Raw genomic sequence first — 18,895 nt, forward strand, 5'->3', positions numbered from 1 at the left:
TCAATTTCCTCATAGATAGAGTATATTCAAAAGAAATTACTATTGCTCACATTTTCATCTTTCAGGCTCACTTCATGTATATGTAACATGGTACACACATACACACACAATTCACTTTTCCGTTAAATAAAAATTAAAAAGTACTTCATCCAGTGGGAGAAACATTAATGTACAGTGTACAGTTACCGGCTATTAATAGTTTCATGCACTGGAGATGTAGTCTGGGCGAGTTTTAATAACATGTCTCATCTCCAAGCAATCATTGGACTCTGAATACATAGATTATAGACATCCTGATTTGTAAGTTGTATAGGTCATGTGCAGAGAGCCCAAAGATTGCTTGGAGAGAAGGTATATTATTAAAACTTACCTAGATTACATCTCCAATGCATGAAACTATTAGCAGCTTGCAACCACATACTGTGTACAATGTGTGTGTGTGTGTACATTACACATGCCCCACATACAGGAAGCTCTTAGCTAAGAAATTTCCAAAAAAATCTTTAGAACTATAAAGGCCTTAAATTTTGGAGTCATGTGTTCTTTTTATATTTAACTGTTATACATGGTTATAATTATTAATCACTTTTCTTTAAATGCACAAACAAATTAAGATTTGAGGAGGATTTAGCAATTAACAAAACAAGAACAACCAAACAATTTGAAAGATAGAGACTGGCAATATTTCAAAATGTACCATCATCATCATTTAACACCCGTTTTCCATGCTGGCATGGGTTGGACAGTTTGACCGGGGTCTGGGAAGCCAGGAGGCTGCAGCAGGCTCCAGTCTGATCTGGCAGTGTTTCTACAGCTGGATGCCCTTCCTAACGCCAACCATTCCATGAGTGTAGATATATATTCATATGAAAATAATTTTTAGAGTAACTGTAATAAAGTATAAATTTTTATGATAGCTTGCATAAGAAATTGATAAACAAGCTTTAACAATCTATCCTCCCTTACATCATCACCAACATAATAGCAATTCTATGAAAATTTGCACACATGCAGAGACACACGGAACAAATACAACTGACTCAAACAACAGTTTTACAACCGCAATAATGGTTGATTTGCATATATTTATTCTTTTATCACTTTCATGCTGATTGTTAACTTTACTGAAAACATTGTTCAACATAATAGGTTCTTGTTTTGGTCACATTTTGGTTTGTTTTTTTTTTTTCTTTTTCTTTAAATGTATTTAAATGATGAATGAATATTTGGGTCTCTTTTTTTTCTTTTCCGTGTGTATGCATGACATGAATGAAAGGCTTACTGGAACCTAGTAAGAAATCTCTGCTCAGCACATTACATGTAGCACTTAATACCAAGAACAGCAGCCAGTCAACGTAACATTGGATGCAAAGATTGATAGAATGTGCTATGTGTATTTATATATTGTACATATAAATTACACACACACCCAAAAGAGAAATCTGGAAGGGTAAGGGCTTGAAGAAAGAGGTTAAGAGAAATAAAAGAGCACAGAAAAAAAAAAAAAAAAAAAAAAAAAGAACTGTAATACCTTTACCAGAAATATTAGATTTCTCAACAAAGATCCAAATATTCTATATTGGATCAAGTACAGGTTCCCTTGGTCAACGGTGTCAACAGACAATCCTTATCACAGCACCCACTCTTTTATTATTTTTATCATTCATTACCAATAACAGCCATCACCCAGCTTTTCTACTTGTTTTACCATCTCAATACTTCAATTGGGATTTTATTTTTATACATTATTTTTTTTTTAAATGAAGTTGCACTAAAATAAGTGGAGATGTTGAAAGTTTTGGTTGTTAGTATTTACTCTACAAACAAATACCGTTTTTCATTCTCACATCCAACAATTAGATGAGAAGCAACTGGGATCCATTACCAAACAATAATTTATCATCGTCACTATGTGTGTGTGTGTGTGTGTGTGTTAAACAATAACTGCTGTGTTATTTAGTCAATATTTACATAAGGTAATAAATCTAATTTGCTTCCCTCAAATGATTCTACTGACATAGTGTGAGTCCAATCTCTCCAAGAGCCAGTGGAATCCCACTGGCCGTTAACACCTGACCAATATTCATTGTGCAACCTGTCAATAATGCTATCGGTGATGGGTTCTGTATGCTCTGCCACTTCATATTTATCATCATCCCAGTCGATTTTATCAAGATTCAAAGGTGGAAGAGAGTTATAGATTTCTAACAGTGACAAATGGTTGGAATTAGAAGAGACCTCTTGTGCTGTACTACTTGAAGAGCCCAAGCTTCTCTCCATAGGAGTCTGGCCATTGGGCAAGTCACATTCCAGCAATCTACAGGGATCAAGTTCCAGATATTCTGATTCATCTTTTAGATTAGGTCGTATAGAATTTTTGAGAAACCTTTCAACAAGTTCTGTTTTAGTCTGACTCAACATTGGCCTAGCATTATGCTTGCCAGATTTTAATCGAACATCTAGACTGTTAGGAGACGGTTGCCTCTTTAATTTATCTATAAGATCGCCTCTTAGTTGTGAACCAGTAGAACCACTTTTAGCTCGCAGCTCTGCTATCAACTGAGCTGTAGTCTTAACTTTTGAGGTTTTAGTTTTATCTTGCTTTGCATGGAAAGTCAAATTACGTTTGCTAGTTGAGCTCTTAAACGAGTCATTACTGTCACCACTCATATATGTAAATAAATTGTCCATCACAGATTTGGATTTGGGCAAAGCATTGCCTGATTTTTTCTTCTCTAAAGTTTCCAAATTTTGGCAAACATTACGCGATATACCATTAACTGTCTTTTCTTTTGTTGAATGTAAATCTTTAACATATTTGTCAGCAGGAACTGAGCGTTTGGCTGGAGGTGCACCACCCGAATCGTTACAAGTCCGTTTTCTATTAGATAATTTACCTTTGGGTGTAGGTTTTTGATCATTCAATGTGCCAGCATTAATGCGATCCCTGGAATGATTTATTATAGGAGAACATTTCCCTGGATGTAGTGAACCAACTTTTGATAATGAGTTTTTTTCCTTTGACATACAATTACGCTCAGTACTTTTTGTTGGACTATACGTCTGATTACTCATTAGATTATTTTCACAACGGCCGTCAGAAGAGGCACTGTTCTTAAAGGGACCATTCGGACAATTACCTTTAGGAGTTGAAGATAATGGTATACTTGGACTATGTTGTTTTGGAGTTAAAGATGAAGGAAGGCCTGCCCTTCGAGGGCACATAGTTTTAGGGGATATAGGTCCTTTAGGGGTTGACGTTAATGGTGCGACACCTCGTAAAGGACAAACAGATTTAGGAGATATATTTGATCGTTGAATACCATTAGGATCAACTTTCAAAGATGTTGGATGTAATCTTGGAGTTCCTGGTGTTGCATTGACTCGTAAACATGGAGAGTTGTTTTTGCTCGACGCAGCTATTCCACATGGACTAGATTTCACAAGGCCTGGGGAAAAACGAAGGGATGCAGGACTAACTGGCATAGAGCCAGCAGATCCAGTTAAAACAGTCATTCCTGGACTTGGAGAATTGGTATTTATCCGTTCTCCATTGACAGTGGTGCCATCTGTTGGTGGCGAGATGAGTTTCTGCCAGCTCCGAACCAGTCTCTTGGCTCGCCGCGCCAGATCATCATTTGTAGTCTTTTTACGGAGTTCATTGACCAACTTCCCCAATCTAGTTTGCTGTAAAAATACACAAAAAAAAAAAGTTTAAGATATAAATAAAATAAATAAAGTAACTAAAACATCTTTAACTATATTCAATTCCCCCCCCCCTTAAATATTACTATTTAAAGTTAAAAATATGAGTAGCACTTTTAATATACTATGTAACATTACAGTTACTATTAGCTTTATATCAACTTACAAAATTATTAAAATACAGTTTTAGAATTGAGCAATTGGAATAATATATAGAAATTGGTAGAACTGGATTGACAGAATGCTCCTTGCCTCATTCCCTCCATTTATAAACAGATTAAATAGTTATGCTAAGGGTACAGAAGAAAGAGAAACGAAACAATTTGAAGTTCAAATCAAAAAGTAAAAACAAGCTAGAGCAAACTTTCCTAGAATAGACAAAAGTAAAAAGAGTATTTTAAATATTCTCACCTATCTGCATAAAATGTATAAATCTACATAAAATTATGCAGTTCTCAGGATTCAGTTAAATAACTGGTCAAGTCGTAATGAGACAATATAGGGCTATAAACTTTTGATGGCACTGTTAAACTTTGGAGAGAGTGGGCCTAGCATGTGTTACAGGCATTCAATTGACATGGGGACAGAGTTGGGCTTCAATGATAAGAAGTCAGTGTTAAAAGGATATTTGATTGTAAATAATGGCTTTGGGTGTGAGGAGAGATAAGAAGAATTACAGGTTAAAAGTGAACTGAAATAAGCACAAAAAGTAAAAATATTTAAAAGAAAAAATTCCTATTAAGGAGGAAATATTCACAAGCTAATGAAAAACACAGCTTACCTCAAGTGCTTCACGTGTAATAGGGTAACTCTCCAAGGTAGCAATAACCTCCAGGACAGCAGGTATGTCCGAAACCTAAGAGAAAATAGATTTGATTAAAGAATTTGCAGAAAGTAAGCTTTCAGTTGGACTTTTCGTTGGGAACAAATCTAAATTTTAAATTTTCTGAATAAATTTAACTAAAAAAACCGCAAAAAAAAAAAACACCTTTCTCTGTATCAGCTAATCTAAAAACCCATTGAGAGTACAAATTGCTCATCGAATCCTCTTACTTGCAATGCAATAGTTGAGCTATTGGTGTGTACCTACTTGTAAAAGCCTTGATTAGTAAAACTATGGTAATTATAGTCTCCGTAAGTGACAGCTAACTCAGTAGCAAGGTCAATCGAAATATATTGTACCAATCTATAAAAATAAATTTTAGAATCTTACTAGAAACTGGGGCAGGGTGTATAAAAAAAAAGACAAAAAACACAGCCTTCTAAATTGATATTTTTCAGCTGTTCTTTGGACAACCAATATCCAAAGGATTTGATAAAGAGATTAACTGGAATGCAACTGAATCCCTTACTAAACATTCCTCACAACTAAACTTATACAATTTGTCATCAACCAATAATTTCAATTGGTCATCATATTCACAGAACTTAGCTTCCTTAATTTACTAATTATATCAATTTAATTATACTAAAACTATAGTATTTAATACTAAAATCATAAATCAACAGCCCTCAAAATACAATGACACCAGTTTTAGAAAGTGAAAGAGAGAACATAATTGGTGGCATGTAAAAAGCACCATCCGATCGTGAAACCTCAAAGATATAAGATAATGCATGATTAATTCAAAACATTTGAGTGGAAAAGTATTACATTTAACAGAGTAATCTGAACACTAAAGGGTTAAATCTTTTCTATCCCACAACACATTAGTTTCTATACCAGTTTAACAATGAGAGCCACTCCAATAGTTTTAAGGTTAGTATAATTACAGCAAAAGTAATTTGCATGTCAATACAGATATAGTATAAAAAGAAAGAAAAAAAAAAAATCAATCAACATTTAATTATATACAAGGATTAAACATCTAAAAAAAAGGGGGGGCACTTAAATTGTCAAAACTTTTGAAGACTGGTTTTATTGAAATTTACTTGACCTGTTTTCTAAAAGGTACAAATTGAAGTTTAAAAACAAACAAAAAAACACTTTTAAAGAATTAATACTGATCTCTATTAATCTTTAAAGTAGGTGTTAAAATTCTGAAACCTTGAAGATCATACAACTCACTTTTAGAAGGGAAAGAAATAGAATTCTAAATAACAAGGTGTTCATTGTAACAACTATGATACAAAATTAAATAAAAAAGGAAAAAAATAATTTCTGAAAATTGTTTGCCTTTGGTCAGCCCTGATCTATCAGATGTAGAAATCAAAGGAAACCCAACTAATTTTTCTTCAGCAAGTGAAATATTTCAAACTATGAGTTTTTTTTTGTTTTTTTTAAAGATGGGTATGACAAGCTCAAAATAAATAAAAATTCCATTATTTATTGAATAAATAAGTTAGAAACAATTACCATATCTGATGGCATATAAGATGCATATTTTCCCAAGAGAATGTGTCTCAAAAAGTCACACCAGATCGAACATGTTAAGGTGGACCTCTATATGGCATGCTCTAAATGCCATAAAGATTTCCCTGAATGCCTGTTGCTGAAACTGGGGTATGTTTTTCATGCTATCAAATGCAATAAATTCGTAATTGGCTAACAACAGTTGAGCCAATCTATGATCAAAGGTATTCCACCCTTAATCATTGTCTTTTTAGAAATAGCTAAGACTATACAAACATGTACTTTTAAGATAGCAAGGTTACTGGAGGAGATTCTAATAGCTATTCCTAGCAAGACCTGCAAATGTCAAGGGTTATAAAGATGCTTTAATTGGCTTGTCAAACGAAAGACAATATAATGGAACTAAACAAATTGTTCAAATAAGTAATTAAAACACTTTACACTATTTGTAACTGACATTCAATTCACCAATATACTACCAATAAACTGTATAGGTTATCCAATTCTATAAGATAGGCTTTGTAATACTAAAAAAAGTTTGTTATACTCTGCTAGATATCATCCTTACTTCACCCAGCTGATTGTTTGATAATCACAACTTACAAATATCTAAATTTGTAGAACCAGCAGATGGACACTACTAACACAAGAAGCAAAAAATCTTAGCTTTGTTATAATTCAAAGTTTGGTTCCAAACTTGAACATTTGAGGAAAATTGTTTTAATAGAATTGGTACCAATTTCTATAAAATATCAAGGTGTATATTTCTGCAACTCCACACCCACACACACCCACATTGAAATATAACATTTTCCAAAACTGCCTCAACTCATTTTAAACCTAATTTCAATTTTGCTCATAGTTTGAAATATTTCACTTGCTCCTTTCATTACCATCTATTCTGATGATCAGATATCTAGAAATACCAGCTGTTTTCACTCCTGTAAACAAGGTTCGGGGATTTTCATTTCTAACATCAACTCTGTGAATAGCCAGGCCTTCAAATTCACATGGCAATTTCATTTCCATTTTTGCCAAATTTATATTCTGTACTCAGAATTTAATACACAAAAGGCATTAGAATTTACAAGGCTTACTGAGGCTAAATTACAGCAACATTCATCCTAAACCAGGATTGCATGTTATGTTGTAACAAACAATCTTTACTCTAAAGTACTGTTGTTGAATATCTCTCGTGAGATTTAAAAATAGTAATTTTCTAATTTAAACTACATTAGTTTAACAGTGATTATTATGCCATTTCTTTCATTACAATCAACATTGTACCTTCTGCAAGAAAAAAAATCTTACTGAAGAAATAAAGATATGCAAAGCATCTTTGTTAAGGACCAGAAAGTTTACATTTTTAAAATCCTAAAAAAGGACATTTCTGAGCCTTCTAAACTGCAAAACAGGTTTTCTAACATTCATAAAACAGTGAAAGTCAGATTATTTTGGTCGGAAAATACTAAACAATACAAAAAGAGAAACATATTTTTAAATAAATCAAGAATCAAAAGTACAGCAGCTATTTCAGGAGTAGTAAACCAAACGGTTAAAATTAAGGGTTAAGGTATGGTGAAACTTGCTAATGTGCCAGGATTCAGAAATTATTTCCAATAAAGCAACATTCATTTAATAGATTTTATTACAAAATTCCAGATGCCATCTGATAGAATTTTATTTTGAAATGAAAAGTTTAATTGCATTTTAAAAAGTTGCAATACTTGAATTGAAAGTCTTTTTACATCCCATATAAAACTTTAAAAAAAAATTTTTTTTAATTTCAAAACATTAACAAGGCATTTGAAGAAAAGCTAATACTTTTGTAGAAAATTTCTAGAATGACAGAAAAAGGAAAAAAAAACAAAATTTCTCGTCAACAAAATGGTAATGAAGTAAATGATAGTAGGGTTCAATCCTTGGCTAATGGTGGGGGTTTCACCTGGACAGGTGAAGCAACATAGGTCTAAGTAGACCGTTGTCACATCAATATATTATCTATAATGACCTAGATTATTGCCAACACATGGCCCCAAAATACACATCCTTATCACCTACTCATACACAGTAAAAGTGAACACTATTAAAAGAACATGAGAAGAAAAGGACAAATTTTTTTTTTTATATCAACTTGAGAAAAACCCCAAGAATTACCTTACAAACACTGACACAATATAAAGAGTACAAGAGCAGCAAGATTTTTAATCAAATTTTCATAAGTTTTACTGTGAACAACAAGGTTAGCCGAGTGGGGTTGATAATCCAATATCTTAGTTCATGGACACATTTGACCAAAGTATTCATGTTTATTTACAGGAAATTACATCAGAAATAAACTATAGAAATCTGGATAATTCATTATTAATAATAATGAAAAAAATCTATAAAAGAAATGCACCTTACAAAATTAGAATATAAAATATATTCACATTATTTAAGCAAAACCAGGAAAACAAACACTCCTGCTACTTTTAAGCTAACTTTAACTAAATTCAACACACACCCATTACATATTACACAATGAAGTGGAATTAACATTGAACTCCAAGAGAAATCATATGGCTTTTGGTTAGCACCTAGAGAAAACCAGTGACTGCAAGTTCAAATTGCTGACAGTGACTTGAACATCATATCAATAACTGCAAGACAAGCAAACTTGTTTAAGCAATGAACATTTAGAAAGTATAAGATTGAGCATTTAAAAGTTGATTGTCTAAAATCTCAGATATAAACTTATTACAAATATTTAGTAGGTAAAGGCCACCAATTTTATTTATAAAGATATCATCAACTCCAAAGGAAAATAGCCTCAAGACATACAAAACCAATGTCACTAACAGAAAAGCCAGAAATACCAGAAGTCAATTGCAAAAGAAAGGGAAAAAAAACCCAAAGCAAGAACATGAACGTTTGAAAGCTATCTGTAGAGCCATCAACACTGGATATATCTCTAATTTATATTAGGGAGCACATAGCTCATTATGGCAGAGCCTGGATGGCTGTGAAATGTCACATGGAATTTGAAAAGCTTTATTTTTTTGTATGCTCAGAGGGGTTTTGGCTGGTGCAGACATGCATACAAAGTAACCAAAAAAATTTTTTAAATCATAATTAAATATCATTTAACAGATGTCTTTGAAATGACAGCAATTAAACATTTTTCTTAAAAGCTATTTTAAAACAGTAGAGCTTATCTAACAATATACTTTAGATTAAAATCCTAATATCCAAGGAAACCATTTGAATATCCACATAGTTTTTGATCAGCTTGTAGAAGGGGGGAGGAGCAAATTTTAGCCTAAATATTTCCAAAAACATCTGAACCAAAATGACCAATTCTACTGGACAGCAAATACTTTTATTCAAAGTTCACTCCAATGACAAAACTTCATGACCATTTATTAGAACAAATTACAAACACTGATTCCCTGAGCCATCCTCATATCAAAACTCCTGCTATGAAGAAGATCACTGATAGTTTTTCATCATACCAAGATGTTAAAACATCTTAATTTTCAAATGGTTGGACTGTTTCCTCCATCAAAACCACAAGAGAGAAAAAGTTGTTTTTTTTTAAAATAAGTATAATCCTCTTTTTGTAAGGAAGCGATTATATCTGAATTAGCTTTATTATCTTCAAGTGGAGACAAGCAAAGCAAGTAGTGCAGGTTCAGATCCTTGTTACTTCCAACTGTAATCCAGAAAAGAAAGGACACTGCCCCATAATGGCTGGTCATTGGCTATTACATGAAACCTTTAATGACAAACTAAGCATGTGCTTCAAAAGGTTAGGTTTCCACCTGACCAACTGTAGAGGAAAAATACAAGATATGAACAGAGCTGAAGCAGTTGACACCATAAATCTCTCCACTGCCAGTATCATCACGATTTCCATTCAGAAGAAAATACATTTTCTCTCAAGAAAATAAAGCATTTTAATATCAGTTGTAAAATATTCCAGAAAATAGTTTAACATAAAAATTCTGTAAAGTCTTCTCAGGATCTCAAGAAGACTCTCTGTTTTCTCATGAAATATTTCCTCCAGCTCAGTAAATCATATCCTCCTACAAGTGAAACAGATCTGAAAACTCAATGAAATGACAAAACTGGAATTAGAGACCCTGGGACTAGCAAGTCAAGTGCAGCTTCTACATCATCCCTTACACACGACGTAAAACGAAGAGGGGGCTGGGGTGGAATCGTCATTCAGTCCTGAGCAAGTTTTGTGACAGATACACTTCACTCACAGCCTGAGAGGGGTTGTGCTTTTCCCCACCCTTCTATATATATATATATATATATATATTTTATATGTAGAAAAATACAAACTGGGACAAGAACGTAAAACATTTAGAAGACGATAAAAAAAACACGGATGGGCCTTCAATCTTCAGTCAAGAACCGGATCATCCTACCAATTTCGGCTGATATATATATATATATGTGTGTGTGCATGTATGTATAGTTAAATAAATCCATCAAATGTGAAACAGACAACGAACAAAAATATTCACCTATCATTTTTTTTTCCTTGCTCATATTTAATATCCCATGTGGAAAAAGCCAAATTAAAACAAAGCCCAGCATTTTTTTAAAAATCAGACTGATCATCATATAGAGAATTAAGATTCCACCTATCTAAAAATGTATATGACCAGTCAAGAGTTAAAATTATAAGATCAGCTTCCCAATAATATTTTCCGTGGCAGTAGGAAACGGTCTCTGAAAGCATCACATCACCAAGTGTCCTACGCTTACCTTCAGGATATTTTTAATTCACGTCTCACCCGAGCTAATCTTCAGCAACAATTTTTTTAAAAACATTATCCAACATGATGCAGCCGCCATCATCATGTCTATATTGTAACGTAATTTTAACTATCGCGAGACGTTCACCACCAATGTGGAGAAAACAGTTCCTTAATTATAGCAGAAATCAAATCTATTTCCCCATGAGAGAAGGCATCCAGGAGGCATTACTATTTCTAATTCGATATATTGTGTTCAATTTGGAGTCGCCATTAAATACTTCCCTACAGAGTTAACAGTACCAATAATATACTGAATTCCACCTCTCTAGTCTGATGTAAAAGGTTTAATTGCTCTGATTATAATTATTGTTAGTTATAATTAATTCTGATGAGGAGACCTGATAAATTATCAAACCTTTCTAGGTCTCAAGGTGAGTACTAAATACGACTCGAATGCTAACACCGAACCATCAGCTCACACTAACAGTTTCTAGTCTACTAATTAGACACCAAGGCTGGTTGAATGACCCGAAATAACTATGAAACTTCTCAGCGAAACACTGAGATAATTTCGAATTTTACAGAGAGAAAACATTTGACTACAAAGTGAAAAAAAAAACTATTTTTAAAATGGGAAAAGAAAAAAAAAACATTAAACTGAGAAATTTAAAGAGGTGCGCAATCACACTGTAAATTGGATATAAAGAATATTTGGGTAGAAAAGTAAAAAAAACAAATTCAAGTTTACAAAAATTATGACCAGAAATCACCCGCAAATTTGGAGAGAGAAAAAAACCCCTTTCAGGCCGAAAAATAAAATAAAATAAATGTGTTCTAAAATAATCAGTTTATTCAAATATTACAGGTTTAATAGTTATTTCGGGTCATTCAACCAGCCTTAGTGTCTAATTAGTAGACTAGAAACTTATTTGAGCTGATTGCTTGGTGTAGGACTCGAAGTGGTATTAGTACTCACCTTGAGACCTGGAAGGGTTTAATAATTTATCAGGTCTCATTATCAAAATTGGTAAAATTAAAATAATTAAAACAATATGACACAGAACAATTAAACCTTTTACATTTAAACGATTTTCCTCTTCAGACTAGAGCAGAGGTGGAATTCATTATATTACTGGTACTGTTAACTCCGTAGGAAATAATTTAATGGCGACTCCAAATTCAACACGATATATCAAACTGGAAATAATAATTCTTGCTGGATGGCAATAAAACAAAATGCATTTATTGCAAGAAACAACAATAGTAGCAAGCAAGCCACGGTAGGTTTTCACGTTATCGCCATAGTATTCAATAAATAACTCGAATAGCCATTGTATTCTGACATATAGACACACACACATTTTATATATATATTTTACAGACACACAGTTTCACCCGAAGTTAGAATAATTACGATAGAGTAAATTAATCTGAAGAAATTACTTAAAACGGGAAGGGGGAATACAAATAGATGTTAAAAAGTTGTTGGAAACTGCTTCTGAAGATATTTTCGCTCAAAAGGTCAAACAGCACATATTAACAGGTTTTTTTTTTTATTTTTATAATTTTAAAATCAATTTGTTCTTATTTTAATTAGTCCTAAGAATGGCTACAAGCTTGACATGAAATCAATGGACAGCCATATCTCAAGGCATGTTTTACTTATTGATAAACTTATAAACGTTCAGAAAATATTACTAATATAAGATCTATTACAGAAAAATTATATATTAATATTTCATTGTGATAGATCCTTAAAACAAAAAAGGGATACCAAAAAACAAACGTCACGTACAAAGACTACAAATATAAACTGTATGCTTTGAGGATGAATGATGGAGTTGATGCTGCTAATAGAAATCGAGAAGTTTATTCCCTTCAAACTTATAAACAGCTGACTCATTAAGATTCTTCTTGAAGACAAGGCGAACACAAACTTGTGTGATAATAGTAGAGCATCATATTTCCATCCGAATGGATAGGATCAATGAGGAAGGTAGTTATCCGACTTCAAGTAGCCCCCAAAGAGGTATGAACATATACGGCATGAAGAGAATGGATGAGACACCGACTTACGAACAGATTATGCCAACAGACTTAAAAAAGAACAAAAGATTACCGGTAATACTGAGGTGTGTGTGTGTGAAGCATGCAATACGACTACTAGAAGCGAAGTGGGGGGGATGAGGAGGAGAAAGTGGGAAGCCCATAACTTGTCCATATGTGTGAGTGAGCCTCACTGCGTGTATGTGAACTCCCAAGGAAAACTTATCAGCTGATTTACACACAAGTTGCCGAGTGGTCGTCGTTCAATTTTGTGCTGATGATGGTGCTTTGTTTAAGTTATTGCAGAAAATATTGCCTACGTGAAAAAAAAAAAAAAAAACGTGGCAAAAGAAATAAAATGCAGGGGGGGGGGCAAAAAATAAAATTAAAAAAATCAAATTTCACATTTCTAATTTGATGTCAATGAGGTGTTAAAATGGAAGAGAAATATGCTGATAAACTGCTGTGTTTATAGAGCATTTTCCCCTTTAGATAGCTTGGTGGTGAGGTTATATATTAAGAGAGAAGAATTAATTTCACACACGCAGTAAAAGCGTAATAATAATTTTTGGTCTTTTTTTTAAAACTAACAAGCGTTCACATATGTAAGATACAAATGTCTTATCTTTCTCTTCTACATTACAAAAAAAATCCACTCTTCAACTATTACAAACATTAATAAAAGAAATAAACTGAAAAGGGAGTCGTGTGTGTGTGTGTGTGTGTGTGTGTGTAGAGGGTGTAAATATTCACCTAATAATACAACGAAAGCAAAATTTAACATTCAAATAATAGCCTTCCATTACATTCTAAGTTGTCTAATTCGTTGATATCACCTTCCTATTTTATTTTTGTAAAAGACGAAATCAATTTAGCAGTTCTGAAGGATATGCGAATATGCTAGAGATAAATGTTAAAAGTCCATCAAGAGCTGTGTCTAAATATGCTTAGAGTTAATTTATAATATAAAAATGGTGTATGCGGGCAGTAGAAGCGTGTGAGGTGAATAAAAGCATTGTACTACAACAGCTAGAGGGAAAAATTTGTCTTGGCTCGACCATTAACAACGTGTAATACTAACATCAACCACACACATACATCTATATACACACCACCACACGTCTATATAAATGTAAGTCTAAGGACACTCAAACTCACTGCTTGTCTCTGGCACTCACTCACTCACTATCTGTCTATCTTTCTCTCTCTCTCTTGCACACACACACATCACTGGTTATAAGGAAGTAGCAAGAGAGTGAGAGGAACAGTGTGAGTGTGTGTGTTCGCTGCATCAGTCCTGCTGGCGATAGTTTAATGTAGCACAACACATAAATATATATATACACACACACATAACATATTAAACCATGGCACACACAACAACCGTCTACCAGCATTGAATAATAAAACACCTCGCTTAATTTAATTACAAATAAAAAGACAAAAACAAAAGCTTTACATTTTTTTTTCTTTCGAATTATAAAATCAAGACCGAGAAATAATAATAATTAAAACAACAGCCCTAAGTAAATATGAAATGTTGAATTTTGCTGCTTCGTAGATTAAAGCAAGACGCAAGGAGACATGGCTCCAAAGTCAGGGATCAGCTCCATGTATTTCTTAAACGTTACAATAAATGTAGACACCTTTTTTTTTGCACTTTATCTCTTCTGTTAATTTGTAATTAAAACAATATTTCCATCCTAATTACATGTACAAGCTCGTCATTATTATATTGCCACCACAGCTCGCTACAATATATAAACGATACATACTCGTTATTTTGCTAATTCACCCTCACACACACACACACACATGTAAATGCTTATTATATTAATGAGATCTTATAATAATCAGCAATTCAAATATGAAACCCGAAGCTAAGAAGAAGAACTAGGGATGGAAAGAATTAACAAAAAAATAAGTCAACAATTTCATTTCAACAGGAACATACAGGAAAAAAAAATACCCCTAACATTAAATATTTTGCAGATTGCAGATTATTAACTTCCGACAACTGAATAAGAATTTCAACTATTATTTTTAAACTTAATATTGTTAGATTATTATAACAAAATATCTGATTGTTTTTGCCCCGACTTCTAAACATGAGAAAATAAAGTTTAAAGACGAATAATAAATACACAACCTGCATCAGAAATAGACATTGTTATATTATGGACATGTATGTATATATACGCATGTACGTCTATATATATGTTATGTGCATGTATTTATTATATATACACAGTGGTTCGAGTGAACCGTTAAGCTCTAGCTTTTGTACCTTTCCAAAAAGATTTTACAGCAGAGAAGAGGAAGGAAGAAAAAATAAACAGAAATATGGAGGGGGATAAAAAGCTGGTTCGGCTTCTTTCTCTTTTATGGACAAAAATGAATAAATTATGGGCAGAAAAGAATAATAAATGATCCACATCCGTGTAGTAGAATGGTTATGTTTGACGACTAAGCTAATTGTGGAACCCAGGTAGAAATAAAAACCGAGAAATCGTGAAGCTTTTCATAATTTTTTTGATTCTCGTCTCTCATCAAATATGTCCTCGCTGCTGAGGAGGGATGGGATTCTCAAAGAGATTCATTTATGGATGGAAAAACGAGGGGTTTCTTTCCCCGCCAGAAAGGAAATTCTTACATTGTTGTCTTCGTCAAGAGCCCTTGTAAGCCTCTCTTTTATCTCTATAGGAGAGAACTGCATTGGGTCGATGGAATACTCCTAGGTTACGGCACTTCTGCCAAGCGAGTGACCGAAGTTCAGCCACCAGAATGGCGGTCGACCATACATTGTCAGGTTTTCTAAACCGCACTGCCATCTGGGAAGCCAGGAGCCTCTACGCTGCCTCTGACGTCATAGAAACAAACAGGCCTTCGCCTGACGTCACACTCGCACGTCTCTCCGGCGCACTGTACCAGCCGAGCATGCGCACTCCACACAACCGTCCCGTTGTTTTACAACCGCAATGGACGGCTTCTAGGAGAGCAGCAGATTTCACATTTTATAAATATCTTTCTATTTCGCTTATTTAGTTTATTAGAAAGGATCCAATTAATAAAATTACACCTGCAGTAGAAAGATTAAATGTTATTTAACTAGTGAGGGCAATTTGTAAAGCTTATAAAATATTTTAAAACAGAAATTTGTAATTCCTACTAAATGTACTAAGTGTACAACTTCAATGAGAGATGAGGATATTGCATTTATTCCTTTTCTTTCTTTAAAAAAAAAAAAAGTTCTAGTCTAAGGATAAATTAATAGTTATATAAATTATTTCTATATAATTTTTTTTAAATGAAACTCATAACATTTTTGTTTGTCTAGTAATGTCCCTTTCTGTATAAGATCATTTTGATCATAATAAAGATTCCATTTATAAATAGGTTTCTATTTCGTTTAATTTATAAGAAAGGATCCAATTAATAAAATTACACCTGCAGTAGAAAGATTGCTATTTAACTAGTGAGGGGGTAAAACTTGAGAACAGTGGTCTCGGTGCGCGCATCCGCCCTAGCTAGTCATGACTAGTCGATCCTTACTTAGTGTTTTTGTGTTATTTACTTTGCTTAAAAAATTATTTACTTCAACAAAATTTATTTTGTGTTTTATTTACTTTGCTAGGTATTCGTAGGATCGACTAGCTGGCGCGAATGCGCGCACTGGGACCACTGTTCTCGAGTGGTACCTAGTGAGGGCAATTTATAAAGCTTATAAAATATCTTAAAACAGAAATTTGTAATTTCTACTAAATGCTTTAGTGTGCAGGGTTATTCAAAAAGAATGAACCGATTTCATTACGCAATATTTTAATAAGGAAAAGCAATAGAAAACTCCAGCTAAATCACAAGTATTTACTCAATCAACTTTTATTTCCTGTCTTACAAGTGTTCAATGTGGCCACCACCTGTGTAGCACGGGCAACATCAATGCAATAGGAGAGTTTCTCCCAGACAGGTATTATCACAATCAACTGAGTTGATCGCTGTTGTTATTCGATGGATAAAGTCAAGGTTAGTGGGCAGCGGTGGAACATAAACCCACAAGAAAAAAAAATCACATACGGTGAGGTTTGGGGATCTCGCAGACCAAGCACAAAGAGCAAACTCTTGGGCCCCTTTCCGGCCAATCCATCGCTGGCGCACTTTTTCATTTAAAAGTCATGCGAATCTGCTTGCAATGAAGCGAAGAGAGAGTTTTGGAGCATATCGAGATAGGTTTGTCCTGTGATGGTGTATTCTTCAAAGAAAAAGGGACCATAAACCTGGTCCTGAGACACAGCACAGAAGACGTTCACTTTAGGAGAATCGCTTTCATGCTCAACTGTTTCATGTGGGTGCTCTGTACCCCCAAAAACGCACACTGTGCCGCTCAAGTGAAAAGTCACTTCATCACTAAAAATAGTTGAAAGATTAAATGTTATTTAACTAATTATTACTAATGAGGGCAATTTGAAAAGCATTAGAATTTATAAAGCTTATAAAATATTTCACTTTTAAAATTTGTAATTTCTACCAAAGGCATTTAGTACATTTATAATAGGAGAGAGGAAGTTAAAACATTTCCCCCACTGAATGAGGGCATCAACGGCATTTATGTAAATATTCAGTTGCCGTTAATGTTTTTGATTAATAGCAGAAACTATGATAGCTATCTAGCAGTAAAATGAAATTAATTGTATCAATATAATAAATATAGCGTCTTAGAAAGTAACTTTTTACGATAAATTGGTTGTTACCACAAAATAGCAATATGGTGAAACTATGATTGTGATTACTTTGTAAAATGACGAAGATTGCGACATGGCTATAAACAAATAACCACAAGAAGAAATTTTCTTAAAGAACTTGGAAATGGCTATCTTTCGTATATCTCATTTCTTTTTGAATGAGATCAATGCTAATTTGTTTTGTTTTTTTTTACTGAAAAGTGGGATTCGAAACCGGAACGATGTCCTATCAAACTAAAAGCATTTCGCCCAAGTATCTGGCCATCTCCACGCCCTAGTTTTTTTCATAGTGTAAAGGTGAAACGAGAATGATGTTACCGACTGGGTCGGGAAAGTTTGGTTTTTTTTTTTTAATATTTAAGGACGGATTAACGATTTGAATAATTGAAAAAACTATCGTACTGAAAATAAACCCCGATAAATATTTGGGAACTACTTTACAAGCAAAATAACTGTCTAACGAGGTCTAATTATTACACACACACACACACAGGCATGCCAACAATCTATTAGATATTTACATTTTTTTTTTTATGGACCATAGTAAAAAATATTTTGTCGCTAGAAAGGCATGGGGCACCGTTAAAACATTACTAGTAAAACAATAATATTAAAATTTATAGAATATTTATAAAATCTTGAGATATGGTGGTTTATATATAATGTATATATACACAATGTGTGTATATATACATGTATGTTATATATTATGTATGCATATATATTGTGTGTGTATATATATATATATATACACACGTTATGAATATTATGTACATGTGAGTAACTATACATAATGTGTGTATATCTCTTAATTGGAACAGGTAATTGAGTAAACAAAAACATTAAAAGTAGAAAACAATAAAAATATAAAAACAAAAAAAGTTGTATATACATAGTTTCCGCTAGGTGTCGTTTGCGCATGAAACTTGGAGACTAGTCAATGTGAACACGAGAGCTCGTCGAAGCACGGGAGGTAACTGTTGAAGCCCCGCTGAAGCTTGTTTAAACCGTGACCAGTTATTTTCCAATAGAAGCAGCACGGCCGACCATCCAGCTAGCCAGCCGCCTGTTAGACTCTGCCAATCGGTGCTCACCGAAAAAGTTCCCTCTGCTTAAATAATCTTGACGCATTATTAGCATCTTAGCTTGAGCAAAATATGTGGTGATGAAAATTATATTATCATATTAAGGGCAATTATTATCGAAATGTTTATCTAATTATAGGGTGGAAAAAGTAAATTTTAATAATTTATTAAGCTACTTAACTGATGCGTCATTTTATTGAGCATATTATTTAA

General features: G+C 33.4%; 1 protein-coding gene and 1 long non-coding RNA gene across 3 annotated transcripts; both read right to left on the reverse strand.

Moving 5' to 3' along the window:
- Nucleotides 1-1,051: 1,051 nt before the first annotated feature.
- Nucleotides 1,052-18,684, reverse strand: LOC115214932 (mediator of RNA polymerase II transcription subunit 26). Of its 2 annotated transcripts, none has more exons than XM_029784014.2 (3): nt 18,490-18,684; nt 4,487-4,561; nt 1,052-3,687 (listed from the first exon to the last, which is right to left on the reverse strand). In XM_029784014.2, exon 3 carries the CDS (start codon nt 3,514-3,516, stop codon nt 1,957-1,959), a length of 1,560 nt encoding a protein of 519 aa, XP_029639874.1. In that variant the 5' UTR covers nt 3,517-3,687; nt 4,487-4,561; nt 18,490-18,684; the 3' UTR covers nt 1,052-1,956. The 2 variants fall into 2 exon arrangements, with proteins under 2 accessions (XP_029639874.1, XP_029639873.1); XM_029784013.2 differs by lacking the exon at nt 18,490-18,684 and adding an exon at nt 15,512-15,726.
- LOC118764491 lies at nt 3,776-4,480 on the reverse strand. Its single transcript, XR_005000299.1, has 2 exons — nt 4,268-4,480; nt 3,776-4,236 (listed from the first exon to the last, which is right to left on the reverse strand). It is a non-coding gene; the product is annotated as an uncharacterized LOC118764491 (long non-coding RNA).
- Nucleotides 18,685-18,895: the final 211 nt, after the last annotated feature.

The sequence above is a fragment of the Octopus sinensis genome, linkage group LG8, assembly GCF_006345805.1.
Source record: "Octopus sinensis linkage group LG8, ASM634580v1, whole genome shotgun sequence".
Taxonomy (NCBI): Eukaryota; Metazoa; Mollusca; class Cephalopoda; order Octopoda; family Octopodidae; genus Octopus; species Octopus sinensis.